Genomic DNA, 18,497 nt, shown 5'->3' on the forward strand with positions numbered 1-18,497 from the left:
GTCGTAAGTGCTCACTGTTGATTTCCACTGGCTAGAGATGATTTTGTGTTCAATCTATCCACTTCAGTGCAAGTTGCGAATGTTTGGTACTTCCTTGAAGTGAGCCTGAGATGTCAAATCCACTCAAAGCCTCCTTCCCAAGGAGAAGGTGGAGGCCTACCCAAAGCTTCCTTCCCTCTGCGGGGCACCCAAAAGCCCAGCACTGCTCCCCATGGCACCATCGGGTGCTGAGTGAGCAGTGAGCAAATCTCATGGGTACTCTGTCAGGGTGGTGAGGTCTTTCAGGGGATTGTATTGCCTGAAAAATAATGCTGATGTTTAGGAATCTTTAAATTTGGATTTAGTCCCTATGTCTTCTCTAGAAACAGGCTGAGGAGGGGCTAGGAAAGGCGGTCCTCTGTTTTCTTGTTTTTCACTTTTTTTTCACCTTGCCCTGTTCTCTTCAAAATTAAAGTGTTTTTCTGTTCAGGCTTCCTGCAGAGGTGGTCGATGCCCCATGCCTGTCAGTGTTTTAAGAGGCATTTGGACAATGCCCTTAGTACCATGTTTTAACTTTTAGTCAACCCTGAAGCAGTCAGGCAGTTGGGCTAGATGATAGTTGTTGGTCACTTCCAACTGAACTGAACGTTTCTGTTCTAGAGAGCTGTGAGTCTGATGGTACTGATTAAATTAATGACAGTACTATTTCTGTCCGGGGAAGAGAGGATAGAATAAATGGCAGTTCTTCAGGACTTCTACTCAGTTTTCAAAATGTTGTTCTTCAAAGAAGCATCATGAATCTTTGGGTATGGAGTAGTCTTTCCTAGAGAACGTTATGAGATAACCATGTTTCTATTCAACTTTAATGAGTACTGTACTGAAACATGCCTTTGGATAGTGAATAGTTAAAGGATGTTTTGTTTTAAGTAGACAGGCATTTTAGGTAAGGTGGATATTATAAAGCTAACAGATAAACGTGATTTGTAGAATAAGGTTTAGTGGCTGGTATTTGAAATAGAGCTATAGAAGTAATTGCAAAACAGTTTCTGACTGAAAATGTTTATCAATCTGGGACAGTTGGAGAGAAGCAGGTTCACTGGAATTCTTAATGTGGAGTAAGTGTCTATTCATGTTCCTAGTATGAAGGTTCCTAGAGTCCTTCCAGTACTATAGCTGTACATGTTATTTTGTTTGTTTGTTTTTTAAGGTAGAAATGTGATGCCAGTTCTGTTTAACTTCAAAGTTTGACCACTTGTCTAATGGTGTTTATAAATTCTAATTTGTGCACCACTCAGAGGAAGGGAGGGAGCACATGTTACAGAGTTGAGATTAGTACTTTCTGGGAAAAATCATTGCACAAATCCTGACACGTCTTACCCAAAGTTAGCCAAACAAGAGAGTGACAATGACAAGTAATGAAGATGCTGAGTTGTAAATCTGCTTGAACAGATCTTGAAACACAAACGAGTGCAGAACAACCATTCTTGTTGTTTTTTTTTTTTTTTAATTGCAGTTAATGATGAAACTGATTGCCTCATATTCCCACTTTTAAATTTCTCTGGCCACATGGACACTGCTAGCACCTCTTTAAAGGAGATTAGGTCCAGCAAAAGGCCTGCCAGCTTTCCTGGTCCCATGGCTTATGACAGAGAACCAGAAGACATATACCTTGGGTTGGCTTTGGAGAGCCATGGGCAGGAGCATCCTGGGGTTGATTGCCAGGCAGGAGCCTGCCTGTGCTTGTGCTTGGCCTTGTGCTTGGTTTGGCCCACAGCCAGATGCCAGAATGAGACAGTGATTGGTGCCGGCGTGGTTTGCCTTGGATCACCTGTTCCCTGCAGGCAGAGACTCAGCTGGCAAGGTAGTTTCTGGTTCAGTGTGGGTCTGTTACCGTTCTCATGACGTTGCCCAAGAAAAGTGGACTTTGAGCTACCCGAAGGCTGCATGTGTGACTTGACCTAGACATTGGCTGTCCCCAGCTGGCCTGCCCTTTCCTCAGCTGTGCTGTGTGTACGCTGGCAGCTCCCTGCCCCAGCTTTCCTTTTCCCCTGTGTCTTTGTACCCTCGTGTTTGCCTGGTGGCATGTTACAGATCCCCTGTTGTGCTTTGGCTGGCTGTGATTTTGCAGATTTGGGAGTTGAAACACTGTAGGAATAGAAGAGTGGGAAGGGTTTCTCTTGCTGTTTTGCGGTTTACTGAAAGACAGCCCACACAGGAAGAGACAAAGTTTTGTCCTTGTATCTCAAAAGTTATTGCCCCAACACTAGAGAAGCTTGGATGATATGATTTGTATTGCAGGTTGTATAGCTTCATCTTCTTAGTATTTTGCATAAAATTAAGAGTTTTCGTGCGTTTCCTTGACACTTAGTCAGCTCTTTCTAGAAGCTTTAATTGGAAAAAAGGTTCTCATGGAGTAATGTAGTGAATCATGCATGAAACTGCTCCATTTTTATTAGAAATTTGACTCTTTTTTTTTTTTTTTTAAGCCTTATAGTTAGAAGAGATTTAGGATTTAACCACCTTAACCACTGGGTTGCATACAGTTTTTTCAGAGAGACCCTGTCTGGCAATGTAAGTTGTAGCAGCCGAATTTATCTATAGAGCAATTATTTGTTTTATAGGATGATTATAACACTATGCAGGGTTTTTAATGCCTATTTAATCTTTTAATTATGTTAACTCTGGATATGCTGGTAACTAACACTGCCATTTTTGAGGAATTGTATGTGGAACTTCCTTTAAGTTGGCTTCCTATTGATGGTATTTAAACCAGAATTGTAAACCTTAAAGATGCACAGTGTCATGCTTTTTATTGATTCCCATTTAATGGTCTCACTCTTAACAATATGGAGAATGGAGCCTTCTAAATCTAGACAGTGCTCTCTTATTCCCACCAGTCTATTGAACATCAATTCTCTTGTTTCACAAATCCTTTGAGAGATGAATAGCCTGGATATATTTTAGAAACAATTTTTAGAGCCTACTTGCCACATTATCTTAGTTGTCAATTTAGCAAAAAGAGAACTTAGATGGTAAGATGAAAGTACCCACTGGAATTCTGGGATTTTGGTGACTAATGTGTTTTGGTTTTGTTTGTTTGTTTAGACATTCTTCCTATATGGATCAGCCATCTAGTGATGGTGAAACTGGAAGAAGACCACTCTAAGCAAACCCAGGATGAATCGTGTGCCACGTGATGCAGAAAATGCTCACAGTAGCAGCGTGGAATCCTGTCCTCCCTTGCGGGATGTCCCCTCCATCAACCCAACGCATCTGATGGCAAGGATTGAGTCATATGAAGGCAGAGAGAAGAAAGGCATATCGGATGTCAGAAGGACTTTCTGTCTGTTTGTTACATTTGATCTCTTATTCATAACCTTGCTGTGGATAATAGAATTAAATGTGAGTTGTCTTTTCAGTGCCTTTAGACTTTATTAATTTAATTACTCACTTCAGGAATGGTTATTAAGTTACTCTTTTCTGTCCCAAATTATAACCTTGGTTATTGATCCAACATTATGAAGTTTCAGGAGCTGACTGTTTAAGTAGTTCATTGATACAGTAAAAAATACACTTTCTGATTATATTTTAGAAAGCAGACTTTGCTTGCCTGAATGCTGTAATTTTGGGGATAGACTTCTGTTGTCTCTCTAGGTGGGAAAACTGTTGTATCTGGTACGTAAAGTTAGCTTGTCTCAGAAAAGCAGCATAGTGTCTGATGCATTTCTTTGTTTAGGCCAGTTTCTCAATAGCTTGTTCAACTAAGAGGAGCAGAGTCTGGGTTTGATTCTCTTGTGAGGGACTCAGAGTACAGATTTTTCATATTAGCACTTTCAGAATATTCAAGACTCCCTATAGAAAATGCTACCAACTCATGGTGTTTTGAATGCTGCAGCATTAAGGAAACTCAAGATCCTAGCAGGTTTTTTTTCTGAAAAGCTTTATTTTGAGGATAACATATTACAAACGAGAGTCTTACACTTACACGTATGTCAGCAAGAATGAAAACCAGTTCTTTGTCTTCAGAAGTCATAATATTAGACTTCATAATTTGATATCTGGGATCTGATGCATGGTTAGTTTTGGTTTTTAAATTAAGTTTTATTCATTGGTAAGTCAAATAGTACTGTGTTAGGGCTGTGCATTCCTGGTACATAAGTAGTTGGACTTCACAATTGCTGCCAGAGTTCCTGTAAGTATTGTTTTCCCTTTGTCACTGTTATCCGGTGTGCTTAGGTGTAATTTATTTTTAAACACTTCAGGGAATGGTTCCATGGCAGTTCTAGCAAACCTTAAATCAAGGCTGTCATGGTTCTCTCTTCATCTTTGTGTTAACATAGTGCTCATGCAGCCACACAGTGAACAGCTTGACAGAGAGGAAGCTGATCTTCCTTATTTATGCTGGAAACAGATGATCGCACCTGATGCTGTAGAGCAACTAAGGGGAAGCTATATTTAGAGAGGTTTTTTTGTCAGGTGACCATAGAGGGGTGGGAGAGGAGAAGAAATAGAAGAAATTTGGGGTTGTAGTGCATAGACTGTCCAGCGCTATAGTTGGGAGACATTTGGAAGTATCTAGACTGTATTGCTTTGAGATGGTGAGGATATGTTGCTGGCGTGCTTTGGTACCTGCTTTCATTGAAAGGATGACGATAGTAAAACTTAATATTAAAGCCTTCTGTTGGTGTTATTTTCCAGTGCTTTACATAACTATTTCATGTAGTGCTTAATTATTTAATATTAAAAACAATAGGATATGGACACTAAGGTTTTTCGCTCCCATCTCAGATATATGCTCCTCTTACTCTCTGACCCAGTACATCCTAAATTGTTTTCTTACTAACCCAGTTTGAACAGGGAAATCGTGAGTCCTTCCATTGGAAAGGAACACAGTTGCCAAGGAAGATGCAGTTTTGAATCCTGCAAAGCAAAGAATTAAACTTGGGCGTTAGTTATTTGTGGGAGAATGGTCTGATAGTTGCAGCTTCTATGTTTTTTACAGTGGCTTTTTTTGCGCTCTTGAAACAAAGTGTGTGTGTGTATGCTGATAAGGAAAAGATCTGGAGTATGAATTCAGTTACTGTTTTGTTTCCTGTTTGCTAAAATGTGACTAGCTAGAGCAAGTTTCTGGGTGGCTTTTTGATCAGCTGTTTTGATCCTCCTTATAAGACATAAAATGCTCTGAATTTGCGTAACAGACCTTACTTTTAATCATTTCTTCCTGCCCCAACAACTTGTTTGCTTTTATTTTGAGGCAGTCTGAAATATAGCTTGCACAGGCTAGCTCATAATCCTAAATGTTTTCACTTCGAAAATTATATGTAGTCATGAAAAACAAATAAGGACACTAAACTTGAAATTTACATTCTTAGCATATATGTCCTCTGTACTTAGTTTAATGATCTTTTTGTACATCAGTGGGGAGCTGTTAATTTCATCTTTCAGATTTGTGTGTATTTTGGCTTCAGTAACTTCTGTTCTAAAGCTGTGTGTGGTGGTGTTTCTTTGCAGGTAAAAGGAGGCATTGAGACTACCTTAGAGAAAGAAGTCCTACAATATGACTACTCTTCTTCATATTTTGATATATTTGTAAGTGTTCTTTAAAAAAAAAAAAAGACGAAAAGTATAGATTTTCGACATTCCTCCTTCCAAAGATGTTCTCTAGTTTGAGTCCTGTGAAAGGGTTGATCTTTTATTGGTAATTTAAACCAGAAGGACTTGTGCCAAATTTCACCCATCTAGGAATTGCCCAGTCCTGCTTTGGCAGCAGGCTTGTGGAGCCTATGGATAGAGATGCTTAAGCACACTTAAAGTGCATCTTCTGCTTTTGGAGGTGGTGGAAAAGCAGATGAAAAACTCAGTCAAGAATGCGAGACTGATGCAACATAAAGATAATTCATTAAAAGAACAATCCCAATAGTCATGCAGCTGTAAAATCGTTTAAACTGACATTTTTGTCCTCCCAAAGAAATAAGTCAGTTACAGTGAGGAAAGACTTATTCCCAGGTTGGCCTGTATAGATCAGGTTTTTTCAGATTTCTGTGTTTTAACTCAATCAGGATTTTTTAATGTCCTACTAAGAACAGATGACATGAGGTATGATTCTCCTTTACTATGTATAAGCACCTTAAGCACATGGGAAGAGCTCTACTGCATTAGGAAATTTGCCTTTCAGCAAGGCTGTAACTCTGTAGTTGCAATGCATTTTGCGCTGCATGGACCACGTTACTGATGCCTAAGTAAAAGCTGTTTCTTTACAGTTCTTCTAAAGGGCCCCATGTTTTTACAAGATCATTAATTCTACCTGATCTTGTTTGCCTGGCAGAGGTGAATTGGTTTGGTATCAGTCATTTTATATTGATGACTCTATCCAGAATGTCTCTTTTAAACTAGAGTAAAAACCTGACCTTGCTTCTGTATTGGACCATTTACTGTGTCAGATGGAATGAGATACTGGACACAAGACTTTCATATGCTAGCAAACTATGCTACTTCTTGCTTTCTCTCTCATAATTAATTTGCTGTCAGGTTCTCCATGATATATACCTTACTGCAGAAAGCAAAAAATGTTACCTGTAAATGTCGATGCCCTGGAAATTATTTTGCCCTGTAGTTCAACCAAGGGTTAAAAACATGTAGTACAAAATAGTAGACTTGTATTTCTGGGGACGGAAGTACATGATTGAATTCTGCAAAATGATTTGTGGGCTAATACAGAATTTCTTGTGTTTTTGCTACACATCACTGGAGCATATATATTTGCATAAGATTAAATGGGTTCATTGTACCTCTGGCAATGTCTGTCCTTGATTTCTCTTCATTTTTAAGTGTTTCACATTTTTTAGGTTCTGAACACGTCTTTTAACAGTTGGAGGCAAATGAGGGTTAGGGTCCCTGACTCAGAACTCTCATCTGTCAGCTACTAATTTTATTTTCTGGCCTAGAAATACCGTAACTTAGCTTTCTTTACTGCAAAATATTTGGAATGGTTTGCTTCTGCAGGTATCTCCATAAAGAATAATTGATTGTTGCAGCACTGATATGTCAATAAATGCTAAAAATATAGTAAGTAGAAAATTGTTTTTAAAAACTCTTCCCATTTTCCAGTTGCATTTGTGAAGTTTTTATAGTTGTTTATTATATTCTTGTGCAGCAGCATGCCACCAAGATTAGTGGGATGCACAGTGATGCTCAAGGTATTTGTTGGATTAACTGCGTCTAGATTTAGCTGCCTAGATTCTAGTCAGGTAAAATGATCATGAACATCCTTTGTGTAGCTTGCTTATGTTTCTAACTTATTTGTGGAATTGCACATGCTTGCATGTTTGAGTCAACGAAAGGTATAGGCTGAATAGTGCCATTTGCTTTACAAATGGGGAATTATGTTCTGTTTCTGGTTTATAAGCACACATTCAAATTTGTTTCTCAGCAGCAGAACTTAAATTGCCCTGTTTTAAGTTGTTTTGTAAGCAGTTAGTATTTTCAGTGAGCAGAGAATCTTGTGGTTGTTCTTTGTTCTGAATTAACCAACAAATATTTTTTTCCTTTCTCTATAGCTACTGGCAGTCTTTCGATTTAAGGTGTTAATACTTGCATATGCAATGTGCAGACTGCGCCATTGGTGGGCAATAGCTGTGAGTAGTAGCCAAGCATAATGGAGTTTTAACTAGAATGGATCAAACAGAAAAAAATTTTGGATACCTCTTAACGCTTGTATGTTAAGAATCATCTTGATGCTATATATAAAAATTTGCTGTACAGTAACAGATTAAAAACTTCTGTTCTGGAAGATTTTCAGCCTAAGGACAAGAATTTAATAGCAGAGTGGGTGTGGTCCCTTATTAGGTATCATGTTAATACAAATCAAAGACTTACTTTGAATCCAGTATGGACAGGCTAATCGTACCCACTTGTTACATCTGACTTGTTGATTCATGTTTGAAATGTATTTGCACGTGAAATTGTGATCTGTATTTCAAAAAGAAGAATTGGTATTATTGTACCAGAGATCCAGCTGTCCATTAACTCCCACATTCTAGGCTTTTTAGTTTTAGGTGCCGGCCATTGTGCAGTAGCACTTGTATTGCTTCATGCTCCCATACAAAATGTTGAATATGCATCCCTTCTTAGAAAATAAATTATTGGGAACTATGGGTAATGATAATTTTTTTCAGTGGATTGAACCAAAGATCTTTTATGCAGCTATCCTGTGTAGATGAGAAAGAATGCATAACTCGATGACAAATTCATATTTCCACCAGTTAGTACTATAGATTGTAAAACAATAGGCACATTGCTGGCTTAGTACATTGCAAATCTTAGACTTTTTTTCCCCTTACACTCTGGTAGGCGAATGCAGAATGTCTTCATTTATAATTTTCTTCAAGTGAGCAGCATGCAGTTTCTTTAGTACTCTGAGATTACATATAATGTTTTTTTAATTGTATTATTAGCATGGCACAAACACATGCATAATATAACTGCTGCTCTGTGTTTATTTTTAAGTGCATGCATGTCAGAATCCCTTACTCTTAGTTGTGTACCTTCAGAGTATTTCTTCCAATGACATCCTCCAACCTGATGCAGTTGGTTATGAGGTGCTGAGAGTGAACCCATCGTGGTGGTAAAAAACAGATATAAAAAACTTCACTGAAGGTTTTGCAGAATCCATTAATCTTAAAATCCTACCTGTGCTTTACAGAAGCTAGTTAGGTTCTGCTATTATTTAAAGTATTGCTGGACACAAAGGCACTTAGAAGCCTTGCTTAAGTGAACAGGACTTGTCCACTGCTTTTTTTTTTTTAATCAGACATTTTATGCAGCCTGCCATTTTTTAAATGTCAGGGAATATCAAGCCTTCAAAGTGATTCATTTTTCACAATATCATTACGTGAATTAAAATATTAGCTAAAATTTACTCATGCAAAGGTGTTTTCTCATTTGAAGTGGATCTTTGGATTTGGATGGTAGTAAAAAGCTTTTGGAGGAATTGCTGTTTGCTTTTTCCCAAATACATATATAGATGATTTTTTTAAGGGACTTGATGAATAAAATATTGCATCTTCATTCTGCAGTAAGATTTCAATTTATATAACAGCATCTGTGCAGCATCTATACTGCCTATCTGCTATGTGGAATTCAACATTTGGACATGTCTGTATTAAAAGTTACTTATGTTGAGAAGATTATTATAATAGTACTTAAATTCTGTCATACCAAACATGTTTTATTAATCTATGATCTTGCCGTTGTCAGTAAATATTTAAAATTGTAACTGATAGATAATGGCAGAAATGAGAAAGTAAGTCCAATTATTAGTCTTAACTGTTTTTACCCTGTCTCTTTCAGTTTACAACAGCAGTGACCAGTGCCTTTTTATTAGCAAAAGTAATTATTTCCCAGGTACATATTCTAATCAAATGTTTGTTTTACTTTGTTGTTTCCTTGAAAGTGAGATTCTTCTGGGTAATTTCTGTAATTTTGTGTGGTTTTGTTTCCTTCAAGCTGTTCTCACAGGGTGCTTTTGGCTACGTGCTGCCCATCATATCATTCATACTGGCCTGGATTGAAACTTGGTTCTTGGACTTTAAAGTGTTACCGCAAGAAGCTGAAGAAGAGAACAGTAAGCTTTTGGTATTCCCTTCAGTCACTGCATTTGGCAACATTTGATCCTGTTATCTGGCAGAAGAATGCTTCTTTCAGCTTCTCAACGTTTGAAGAGCTGTGGGAAAAATTAAATCATATGGCTTGATTTTTCTTTTTCTAGAAAGGAACATATCCCTTCAACAAAATAGGTTTTTAATGAATTTAGGGAGGCAAAGTTAAAAGTTACAAGGGCCAGATAAGTAACTTGTCAAGCACTTAGGAACGTATATAATTTAATGTCCTTGAGACATGAAAATTTAACTGACTTGGGCTTCTAAATCTTTTTGGGGAGGCATAATGCATAGTTGCTGGTTCCTCTTCTATTAAGAGTAGGCACAATAACTCCATGTCACTAACTTTTCTTTTGAGGTGGAAAAGGGAAAGCAAAGAAGTATTGTGGAGAGTCTGCTTCACGCATAGACAGAATGAGACCAGAACAATATGAATTTCAGCCTCTTCAAGATGAGGCACCAGGTCATTTGATGCTCAGTGTACTCAACTAGATGGAGGAAACCCACTGATTTAGTTGAAAGAGAATATTGCTTGAGTGGTGAGGAAGAGAAAGCATAGATTTCTCCTACAGATGTTTTGTTAGTTTCAATAGCAGGAGATTAACTGTACAGTGAACCTGTTGTTTGTTCATCACTATCTGAAATGCAGTCTGAAACTCTGTTGGAAGGGCATAGTCACCTGTTACTTAAAAATGAAAACTTTACATGGGCATGGATGACTCAATTTTTTTAGTGCTCTGTAATGCAGTCTTTCTGCTTCAGTCCCTTCTGTCGTCTTTTCCACCACTCCAAGAAAGAAGTTGGTTGAATGAGTACATTGGGTTTTGCATAAAGAAACAGAAACTTGGGATACCTTTTTTTTTTTTTGGGGGGGGGGAGGTGAGGAGATACAGCTGCATCACACCTTTATCTCAATAGATAAGAAATCTAACCAGTTCAGAGAATTTTGCATGTTTTATAGTGAATATTCATAGACAAAGCATTTGATACATACACATATAAATACTTGATGATCATATTCATAAAACTGAGATATTATTGGTGAATCCCTGTGGGATTCAAAGATACTTTCTTTTTTTTCATTCCTTGAAATCAATGGTATTTATTTAGAAGTATGTGCTTTTCATTTGAACTTTGCATATATGCCAAAAAGACGGGGTTTCGCTGGAAAATGCTGGTTTTAAGCAATTAAGTCAGACAAAAGTTAGGCATGGTTGTGTTGTGTGGTGGTACTTATATAGTGCCTTATTTGCTCTTAAATCTAGGCACATAATGAAGCCAGATTTTAATAGTTTTTTATTTTCGACGAGGTATTTTTCTCTCTTGTCTTTCATGGGAGTGGAAACCTTACTGGTTTTTGTTTGTTTAGTGGTTGCTGGGTGTTTTGTTTGTTTGTTTTTGTGTTTTGTTTAATCACAAAACAAAAAAAAAAACCCAAACCCAGACCAAGCAAACAAAAAACCACCCTCAACAGAACACAAAACCAAAACAACAACAAAAAAACCCACACAAATTTTCTGCCTAATTGCAACAGTGGTCATAATTTGAAGATGTTTTGTCTGTAACTTAAAAAAAAAAAAAGACTAAACTGTCTTTCCACTGAAGATTTCCAGCTCTAAAAGTTTCCTCCTGTGAGCAGGATTTAAATCTAAAATCCACCAGTATATGTCTTCTAGTATCTTATGACTCATTAAGTATGGAGACTGACATTCCTTTTTTCGACATAGTGGAAATAGAAGTAAAATAGTTCTCTCCTTTGGAGACTTCATAGAATAACAGAATCATAGAATCATTTAGGTTGAAAAAGACCCTTAAGATCATCAAGTCCAACTTTGAACTAGTTAATAAAATAGATTGATATGATATGAAGAAATAGTATTTTGAGTTGTAAAGTGTTTTTTTAAGTTCTGCTGGCTACCTCAGATAGCTCTCCCGATTCAGTAAAACGTCAAAGTTTTCTTTATTTTCCCCGTCAGTCTTCATGTGGCGGATAGCAAAGGATGGGAGTTAATAGCCGTATGTTGACCCAAAATGCCATCTTTGCCCTGTTATTATCAGAAGACCTGTTGATGGCAGCAAGGATGAGATGAATTACTTTCTCTCCCAACCCCTTTTGGTTTTTATCCTGTGTGAAACACACCAGAAAAGCCCCATGTCATTTCCCAATCCTGATTTTAGATGAAACTGAACTAAAAGGAGTTGAAGGTTGGAATAACTAGGTATGTCGAGAGAGATAAATGAAAGCAAGTCGTTAATGAGGAGTATTATAGTGGCAAAGTGAGAAAATAATTCATTTGGTTATGCGTTGCAGCTCACTGATTAAAAAAATATATATATTTCAGAGTTTTAGTTAGCCAGTGGATATTGATGAAGAGAGTAGAAGGAAGGATTCCTTAATTCATGTGTACAGTACCGCTGTTTTGCTGGAGTGTGTCTCCTTAGCTGGCTGAAATTATGTGTAAGACACAAATGTTAAATTCACAGTTTGCTTTTTCCTGAGCTATTTATTGATAGAACTTGTTAGGGATGCTAATATAATACTGTCGTGGTTTGATGCCGGGGTGACAATAAAACCGTGGCACATGTATTGTTAACCCTCTCTGCCTTCCCCCTCCCTGCTTCCCACTAAGGACAGGCGATTGGGAGGGAAAGAAGGACAGAGAGAAGAGAGTTGGAAAAATTAAAAATGTTTCACTAATGCTACCAATAAAAATAGAGAAAATAATAAAAATATATTAAACCAAGTCCCGGCAACTGCTCCGGCAGATGTAGGGCTGGCACCCGAAGTCCTGGACTGGACTCTGCAGCCAACCAGAACTGGATTCAGTCTGTCACTGGGCCTCAGTTCGCAGGGACAACTCTCAAGGTCCTCTCCCAATGTCGGCCATAAGGAAAAAAGGGATGAGATCCTTGTGATCTCCCACTTTTATACCTGAATGGGATGGAATACTTTAGTTGGTCAGTTTTTTGGTCACCTGTTTCAGTTCACTGCTCTTGCGGGGATGTGCAGCCATCCTTATAAATGACCTCGCATTCCATTGCTATGTCTACCAAAACATGTATCTAGCTTTCAGGAAAACTGCAGTTATTTAGAAGGCTTTAGCTGACCGGGAAATTCACTAAAAGAGAAACTTGTTTTTAACAAAACCAGGACAAATACATCAGTCTTCAAGATTCTTCATCATTACTTGATTTTTAAGATGCTATGTGATAGCATTAAGGATTTGTATTTTGGTTTTTTTTATTATTGTTATTATTCCTTTTAGGATTTTTGATAGCACAGGATGCTTCTGAACGAGCAGCTCTTCTTCACCCAGGAGTCCTCTCTGATGGGCAGTTCTATTCTCCTCCTGAATCTGTAGCAGGTATTTACGTTCACATAGTGAATGATTTTTTGTATTGACATTAAACTCCTGCATATTTCTCCCCCTTCAGAGTGTAAAGTGGGGGAAGAGTGAAGGGGAAAAAATGTATTCCCCTTTTTAAATGAAAAGTGTACTTTACAATCCTAAAACGAAAGACTCTTCTTATTCAGTAATTCAGTTTAGTCACTACCTATCAGTTGAATTACAATATGTGTAGTTAATCCGGCTTCTGACATGCCCCGAAGGTTTTAAAAACAATGTAAATATGAAAGAAAATGGTACCGCAGCTGAAAGGAGGCGGTTATTGTTTGTTTCTTCCATCAATGATCCCTATGGGTCCCTTCCAACTTGAGATATTGTGTCATCTCTTATCTGCTAGCAATAGTGTTTGTGTAGCAATGCACTATTTAATACAGCCTGAACTTGGAGCTGCTCTAAAGCAAACTGAAATTTCAGTCAGAGGCTCTTTTTCTTTTCCTGTCTCATAACAAAAAGAAAAAGCCCTCTCTGTATGAAAAAGGCTAGCTGTGTGGGTACATTAAACTGAGGGCAAGTGTTAATTTAATTCCATCTTAACTCTGCGTATCATGTGCTTTGTTCTAGTTGAGTTATGAGCCACGTAAGCCAATAATAAATGGAAATACTGCAAGATTTAAGAATGTGTTTGCAGTGATTTCAAGAAAATAAGTAATTTATTTAAGCGCTGAGTGGATTTGAGTTGAGGATTCAGTGTGAACCTTCAAATCCCACGTCAGTCTTTTTACCCTAAAATGTGAATCTCTTCTGTAAAGCTGTGCCATATTATGCAAGATATTTAAAATAATATCTGCTAATTGATACAGATACGTTTGCCTGTTTTGCCTTATAGAGTGATAAATGTTGGTGATGTTTTTCAGTTGAATGGCTGTCTCTATGGTTGCTGAGCATCTTGGCATAATGAATGAGTTAGAGCTCCATCTAGGGATGGCAAAGCATTAAGACAACGTTGAGTATAACTAATGATTCAAAACGAAAACATATTTTAGTTAAAGCTGTGAGTCTGTCTTGAGGAATAATGATTGGAAGTATCATGCTGGATTCAGCCTGGGATTTTTTTGGCTATAGAACATACAGTGGAAGAGGAGGTGTAAGTGGAGCAAACATGTTTTGCGTGGCAGTTTGGCTGAGTCGGTGTTGCACGTGCAGTGAGCTGTTGTGCCTCAGTGTGTGTGTGGTGACTACAGGTATATGATTGTGCCACCGCTGTCAGCTTATTGAATGGCTGCTTGTCACTTGGGTTTCAGTAGCAGCTCATGTGCCTTCTCCTAGTCTGCCCTAAATGCCAAGTAAATTGGTTTAAGCATCCCTTTATGGGTATGAGAAGCAAAAGAAATAATCAAATGAATATATTCCAGATAAAACATACAGACACTGGTAGCCACAAAGTATTCTGAAACTGTTAGATGATATACAGAAAAAAAATCTCACAATTAAAGATATTTTCTTCAAAATTCTGCATTTCTTTTAGGTAAGGCAAATTAGGGAGTGTTCTAAGAGGATAATTTTTGGTTTACTTATATATTGATTGATTGGAAAAATATTTAGAGAGAAACTATTCCCCCTGATCATGCAGAGGGGAATAAATCCCTCTAAAAACAAATCTTTGCTGTCAGGAGGTGCCTGTCCAACAGGCTCTGTTGGAATTTGCAGCATATTTATCCTTTTATGTCTTCCTTGAAGATGCACTTGTCCAGGGCCATACCCTTTTCCATCCACTTCTTTATATGGGTTGACCCTTCATCATCAACATTAGACTTGGTTTCCCAGTAATCATTCTGGAGGTACCAAATGGAAAATCAGCCTGGAAAGAGTCAATTTCTACACTTTCTGTACAATTTGAGCTTCAAAGTGAAACACAGATATACTGTTCCAAGAAAGGAAAGGACTTCACAGTAGTTTGGCCGGAAAAAAAAAACCAAAAAAACAAAAAAAAAAATGCTTAACACCTTTGTCTTTTTTTTACTTTTTTGTGAGTGAGAATGTGGGTCCATAGTTCAGCTTTAAATTGATGGCAAAAGCCCAAGTAAACCTCCCAGGCATTTTATCGAAGACACTTCTTTACTCTTTTTTTTTTTTTCCCCTGTGAGAGTCTCATTTAAACTACCCAAGACATTTATGGTGAAATGCATGGGCTGATAATGTCCTCAGTCATCCCTGAGAAGGCCTGACTGCCACGAGGACCGGCTGCCACCTTGGATGTGGGCAGAGCCATCCGTGGCTTGGATCGGAGCTCCAGAACTGCGGGCTGGCGCTGCTCACCCTGCTTGCTCGGGATCTTCTTGCTCTCCCTGAGATGACTGATCCTGCAAAGCAGTGCCTCCAGCAGGAGTGTCTCTGGGCACGTAGCCCTGTGACCACTGAAGCTTTCCTTCTGGGAGCTTCCAGGGCTTTGTCACAGCAGAGAGCTGAGGGCAGGCAGGGGGACGAGGAGAAGAGAACTGCGCAGGGAGAGGCAGTGGGAGCTGTTGGCTTTCTGGCTTAGGGCAAGACGGTCTCTTGCCGGAACACTAGGTACAGACATTGTTAATTCGTAAAGCAGTATTTCTGGCAGCTTTGAAAGTGTCTTCTGAAGTTTTCTTCCAAAGGGCAGGATGCAGCAAGTGGGAAAATCTGCTTGTCAGTGAGCAAATATGGAGTTAATTGTCCTGAGCATGTTCTAGTGAAAACTTGAATCTGACTTGCTGACTGAATCTGTTGACAGGGTAGGTATTTCAAGAATAATCCCAGTGCTAGGTTTTGGGTTTGATAACTGTTAAAAAAAACCTTCAATGTGAAACATCCCAAAAGATGAGGAATCTAAAATAAAAGGAAAATATTCCTATGGGAACTAGTTGCTTTGAATTGTCTTTTGATAAGCCATTACCAGTGGTGGCCTGACTCTTTCTTTTTTTTTTCTTCCTTTCCCAACTGATTCCTGTCTTCCTTTTCAGGATCTGATGAAGACTCTGAAGAAAAACAAGACAGTGAAAAACCAGTTGTATAGCAAATATGAAAAAGCGGGTAAGTTCCTTTGCATAGAACCTGGATATTCCTAAAAATATTTTTTATTTTTATTTCCTTCCCAAATAATTTGAACAGTGGGCCAACTCTTAGGAGTTCATCATCTTTGAACCAAATCTGTCTGTATTAGCAGCCTTCAAGTAGGAAATCCTGCCAGGCTCTTGAGAGCCTGTAGTTGGGCTCCTTTGCTGCTGAGTTCTGGTTAAGCCTGGCCCAGGGTCTGAGCGCGCTGTTCTGGAGTACAGTGTAAAAGGCTGCAGGCTCAGGCTGGAACACTTCCAGCATTTATTTGTTACCTGTTCTGGAAAGGACAGTGGTGGACCAGCTGTGTAAAAGCTCCTTTTCTTGGAAGTGGGGAGACATGTTTCTTTGGAGATGGCAATGCAAGAGTGCTAGGAAGAAATTTTCTTGTAGTTTAGGTCTAGGACAAATATACTCATCTTGAAGATTGCATAGACAAAACTACTTCAATATTTCCCCTCAGTCTGTTTAATACTACAAATGGGTTACATTGGAGCAGCTGCATCCTTAGGTTTTTGTAGTGTACTTCGGTTAAATATGAGACATGATTTCTGTATTTTGGAAATTACTTCACTTACTTTTGGAATTATCTTGCCCCGTGCTTTGACTTCACCACACATGGGAGAGCTCAAGATAGGGGAGGTATTAAATGTTCTTGAGAAAGCTGAAGCTTCTGATTTGATATCATCTAGTGCCTGTCTGGAAGAGTGGATGACCTTTTCAGCCTCCCCGTTTTCAATATCTGTTGTCTTGTCTTGCATCTTCATTCATTCTGACTTGTGTAATCTGTTACAGGAAGAAAATCTCTGAGGGAAGTTCTTGGGGTTTGGAAACTGGCAAGAGAGTCTATGGCAGACTTGCTGGTGGAGCTGCTGACGGGAGAATTTGTCCATTAGAAAGCAAAGGGAATGGTTCCCATGTACTGTAATACCTCACAAAGATGTTCCTTGTTGACATATGTATATTAGGTTGCCTCCAAGGTGGTATGAAAATATTTGTCCATGATGTATTATTATTCAGTGATTCCTGAAGTTGATCTTCTAATGACTAGGTAATTACTGAAAAGTGTTGTCTTGTGTACCTAATCAAGAGACTGGTAATATAATGAAGTAAAACTTCTCCACAGTGGAAGTATATTTAATGATTGTTGGGACTTGCTAGGTAAAATTATTTTATGTTATTGCAAATTTGTCATTAGTTTTATGTTTACTTTTTTTAACTCCATGCATTTTCTTTTTTAATGGATATGTTCACTTTCTAAAATAAAAATGTTAAAACATGGGTGATACATTATGGTATTTTGTTGCATTATCAACTGAAAATGTGCATGTACCACTCCTTTATTTCTTGTGGGGCAATGAAGATTCCAGTTTGCGTAGATGGGGTGCAAAATGTGTTACAGAGTCATTTGGTTGCCTGTAGGGATGCAGTGTTAGTAGAACATAATTTCTTTGTTGCATATGTGATATCAAAAGGGCGCAAGGAGGTTTTTGAAATAACTTCGTTCCCACTCCTGTACTGGTGGCGGATGTTCTTTCAGGTTCAAGGAAGAAACTGGAGTGAGCCTTTGCATTACACCAGTAGTAAAAGGAAGGCAGTCAATCATTCTGTTTAAGTGTTTAAGTAGAAGATACTTATTTTCAGATACAGATTTTAGGCGTTTTCTGATGCTTGATCAAAAAAGTTTTGGGTAACACCTAATTCCTACCTAAAAGGCAATGTCAGTGTTGTAGCTTTCCTTGTATAACCGTTAGGTTTTATTGGCAAGCCACACAGCAAATAGTAAGTACCATGTTAACTTACACATATGGACTGTATTGCTTTGTAATATTTCCATTGCTGTGGAACAGAAGTATAGTAGGTAGAAGACAGGATGGTCTGTGGGTGACTCTTGTAAGGCACTGCAGCTGCCAAACTCACAGCCATGAGCTTGCTGAGCCCCAGAAACTGCAGATGGATACCTGTGTTCAGTACTGTTTGGGGCTGTGTGGATGCAAGATCTCTTTTCCCTTTTTGGCTTTGGGTATGCAAGTGGACAGGGAGATTGGTTACTAAAAGCGGGCTTGTGTCATTAACATGATCACTTGCTTAGTTGTCCTGTTGGAGTTGAGGCTACAGGACCAAATAAAGACCATTCTGGGGGCAGTACAAGGGGAGAGGAAGAGATGGAGTTAGAAGCGATGCTCTTGAAGTCTGCAAGAGCTACATTTAAGCAGCTTTAGAAATATCTTTCTTCTGCCTTGAGGAACAACATGGGTTCTCAGGGACTGAGAATTGCATTTGAAGAGCAATCACTGCTCATTTTGGTGTCACCTAGAGAGGTCCTGTGGCAGCAGGTAGATGATTTTTGAAATGAAGCAGTGTGATTGAACCTAGCTAGGTTTTAACAGCTGGAAAGAAGGAGCTGGAGATGAACGACCTTGCACTTGGCTTGCTG

General features: G+C 38.5%; 1 protein-coding gene across 2 annotated transcripts in view; it reads left to right on the forward strand.

Annotated features, from left to right (window-relative positions):
- Positions 1-17,279, forward strand: part of STARD3NL (STARD3 N-terminal like) — a 35,360-nt gene extending 18,081 nt beyond the window's left edge. Inside the window, exons 2-9 of one of the 2 annotated variants that reach the window (XM_065628817.1) lie at positions 3,085-3,381; positions 5,491-5,568; positions 7,536-7,613; positions 9,328-9,381; positions 9,484-9,601; positions 12,902-13,000; positions 15,970-16,039; positions 16,856-17,279. In XM_065628817.1, the coding sequence (XP_065484889.1) occupies positions 3,157-3,381; positions 5,491-5,568; positions 7,536-7,613; positions 9,328-9,381; positions 9,484-9,601; positions 12,902-13,000; positions 15,970-16,022 (705 nt within the window). In that variant the 5' untranslated portion in view covers positions 3,085-3,156 and the 3' untranslated portion in view covers positions 16,023-16,039; positions 16,856-17,279. The remainder of the gene's footprint in view (positions 1-3,084; positions 3,382-5,490; positions 5,569-7,535; positions 7,614-9,327; positions 9,382-9,483; positions 9,602-12,901; positions 13,001-15,969; positions 16,040-16,855) is intronic. The other variant, XM_065628818.1, reaches the window with a different exon arrangement.
- Positions 17,280-18,497: the final 1,218 nt, after the last annotated feature.

Source organism: Caloenas nicobarica, chromosome 2 (assembly GCF_036013445.1).
Source record: "Caloenas nicobarica isolate bCalNic1 chromosome 2, bCalNic1.hap1, whole genome shotgun sequence".
In the NCBI taxonomy this organism is placed as follows: domain Eukaryota; kingdom Metazoa; phylum Chordata; class Aves; order Columbiformes; family Columbidae; genus Caloenas; species Caloenas nicobarica.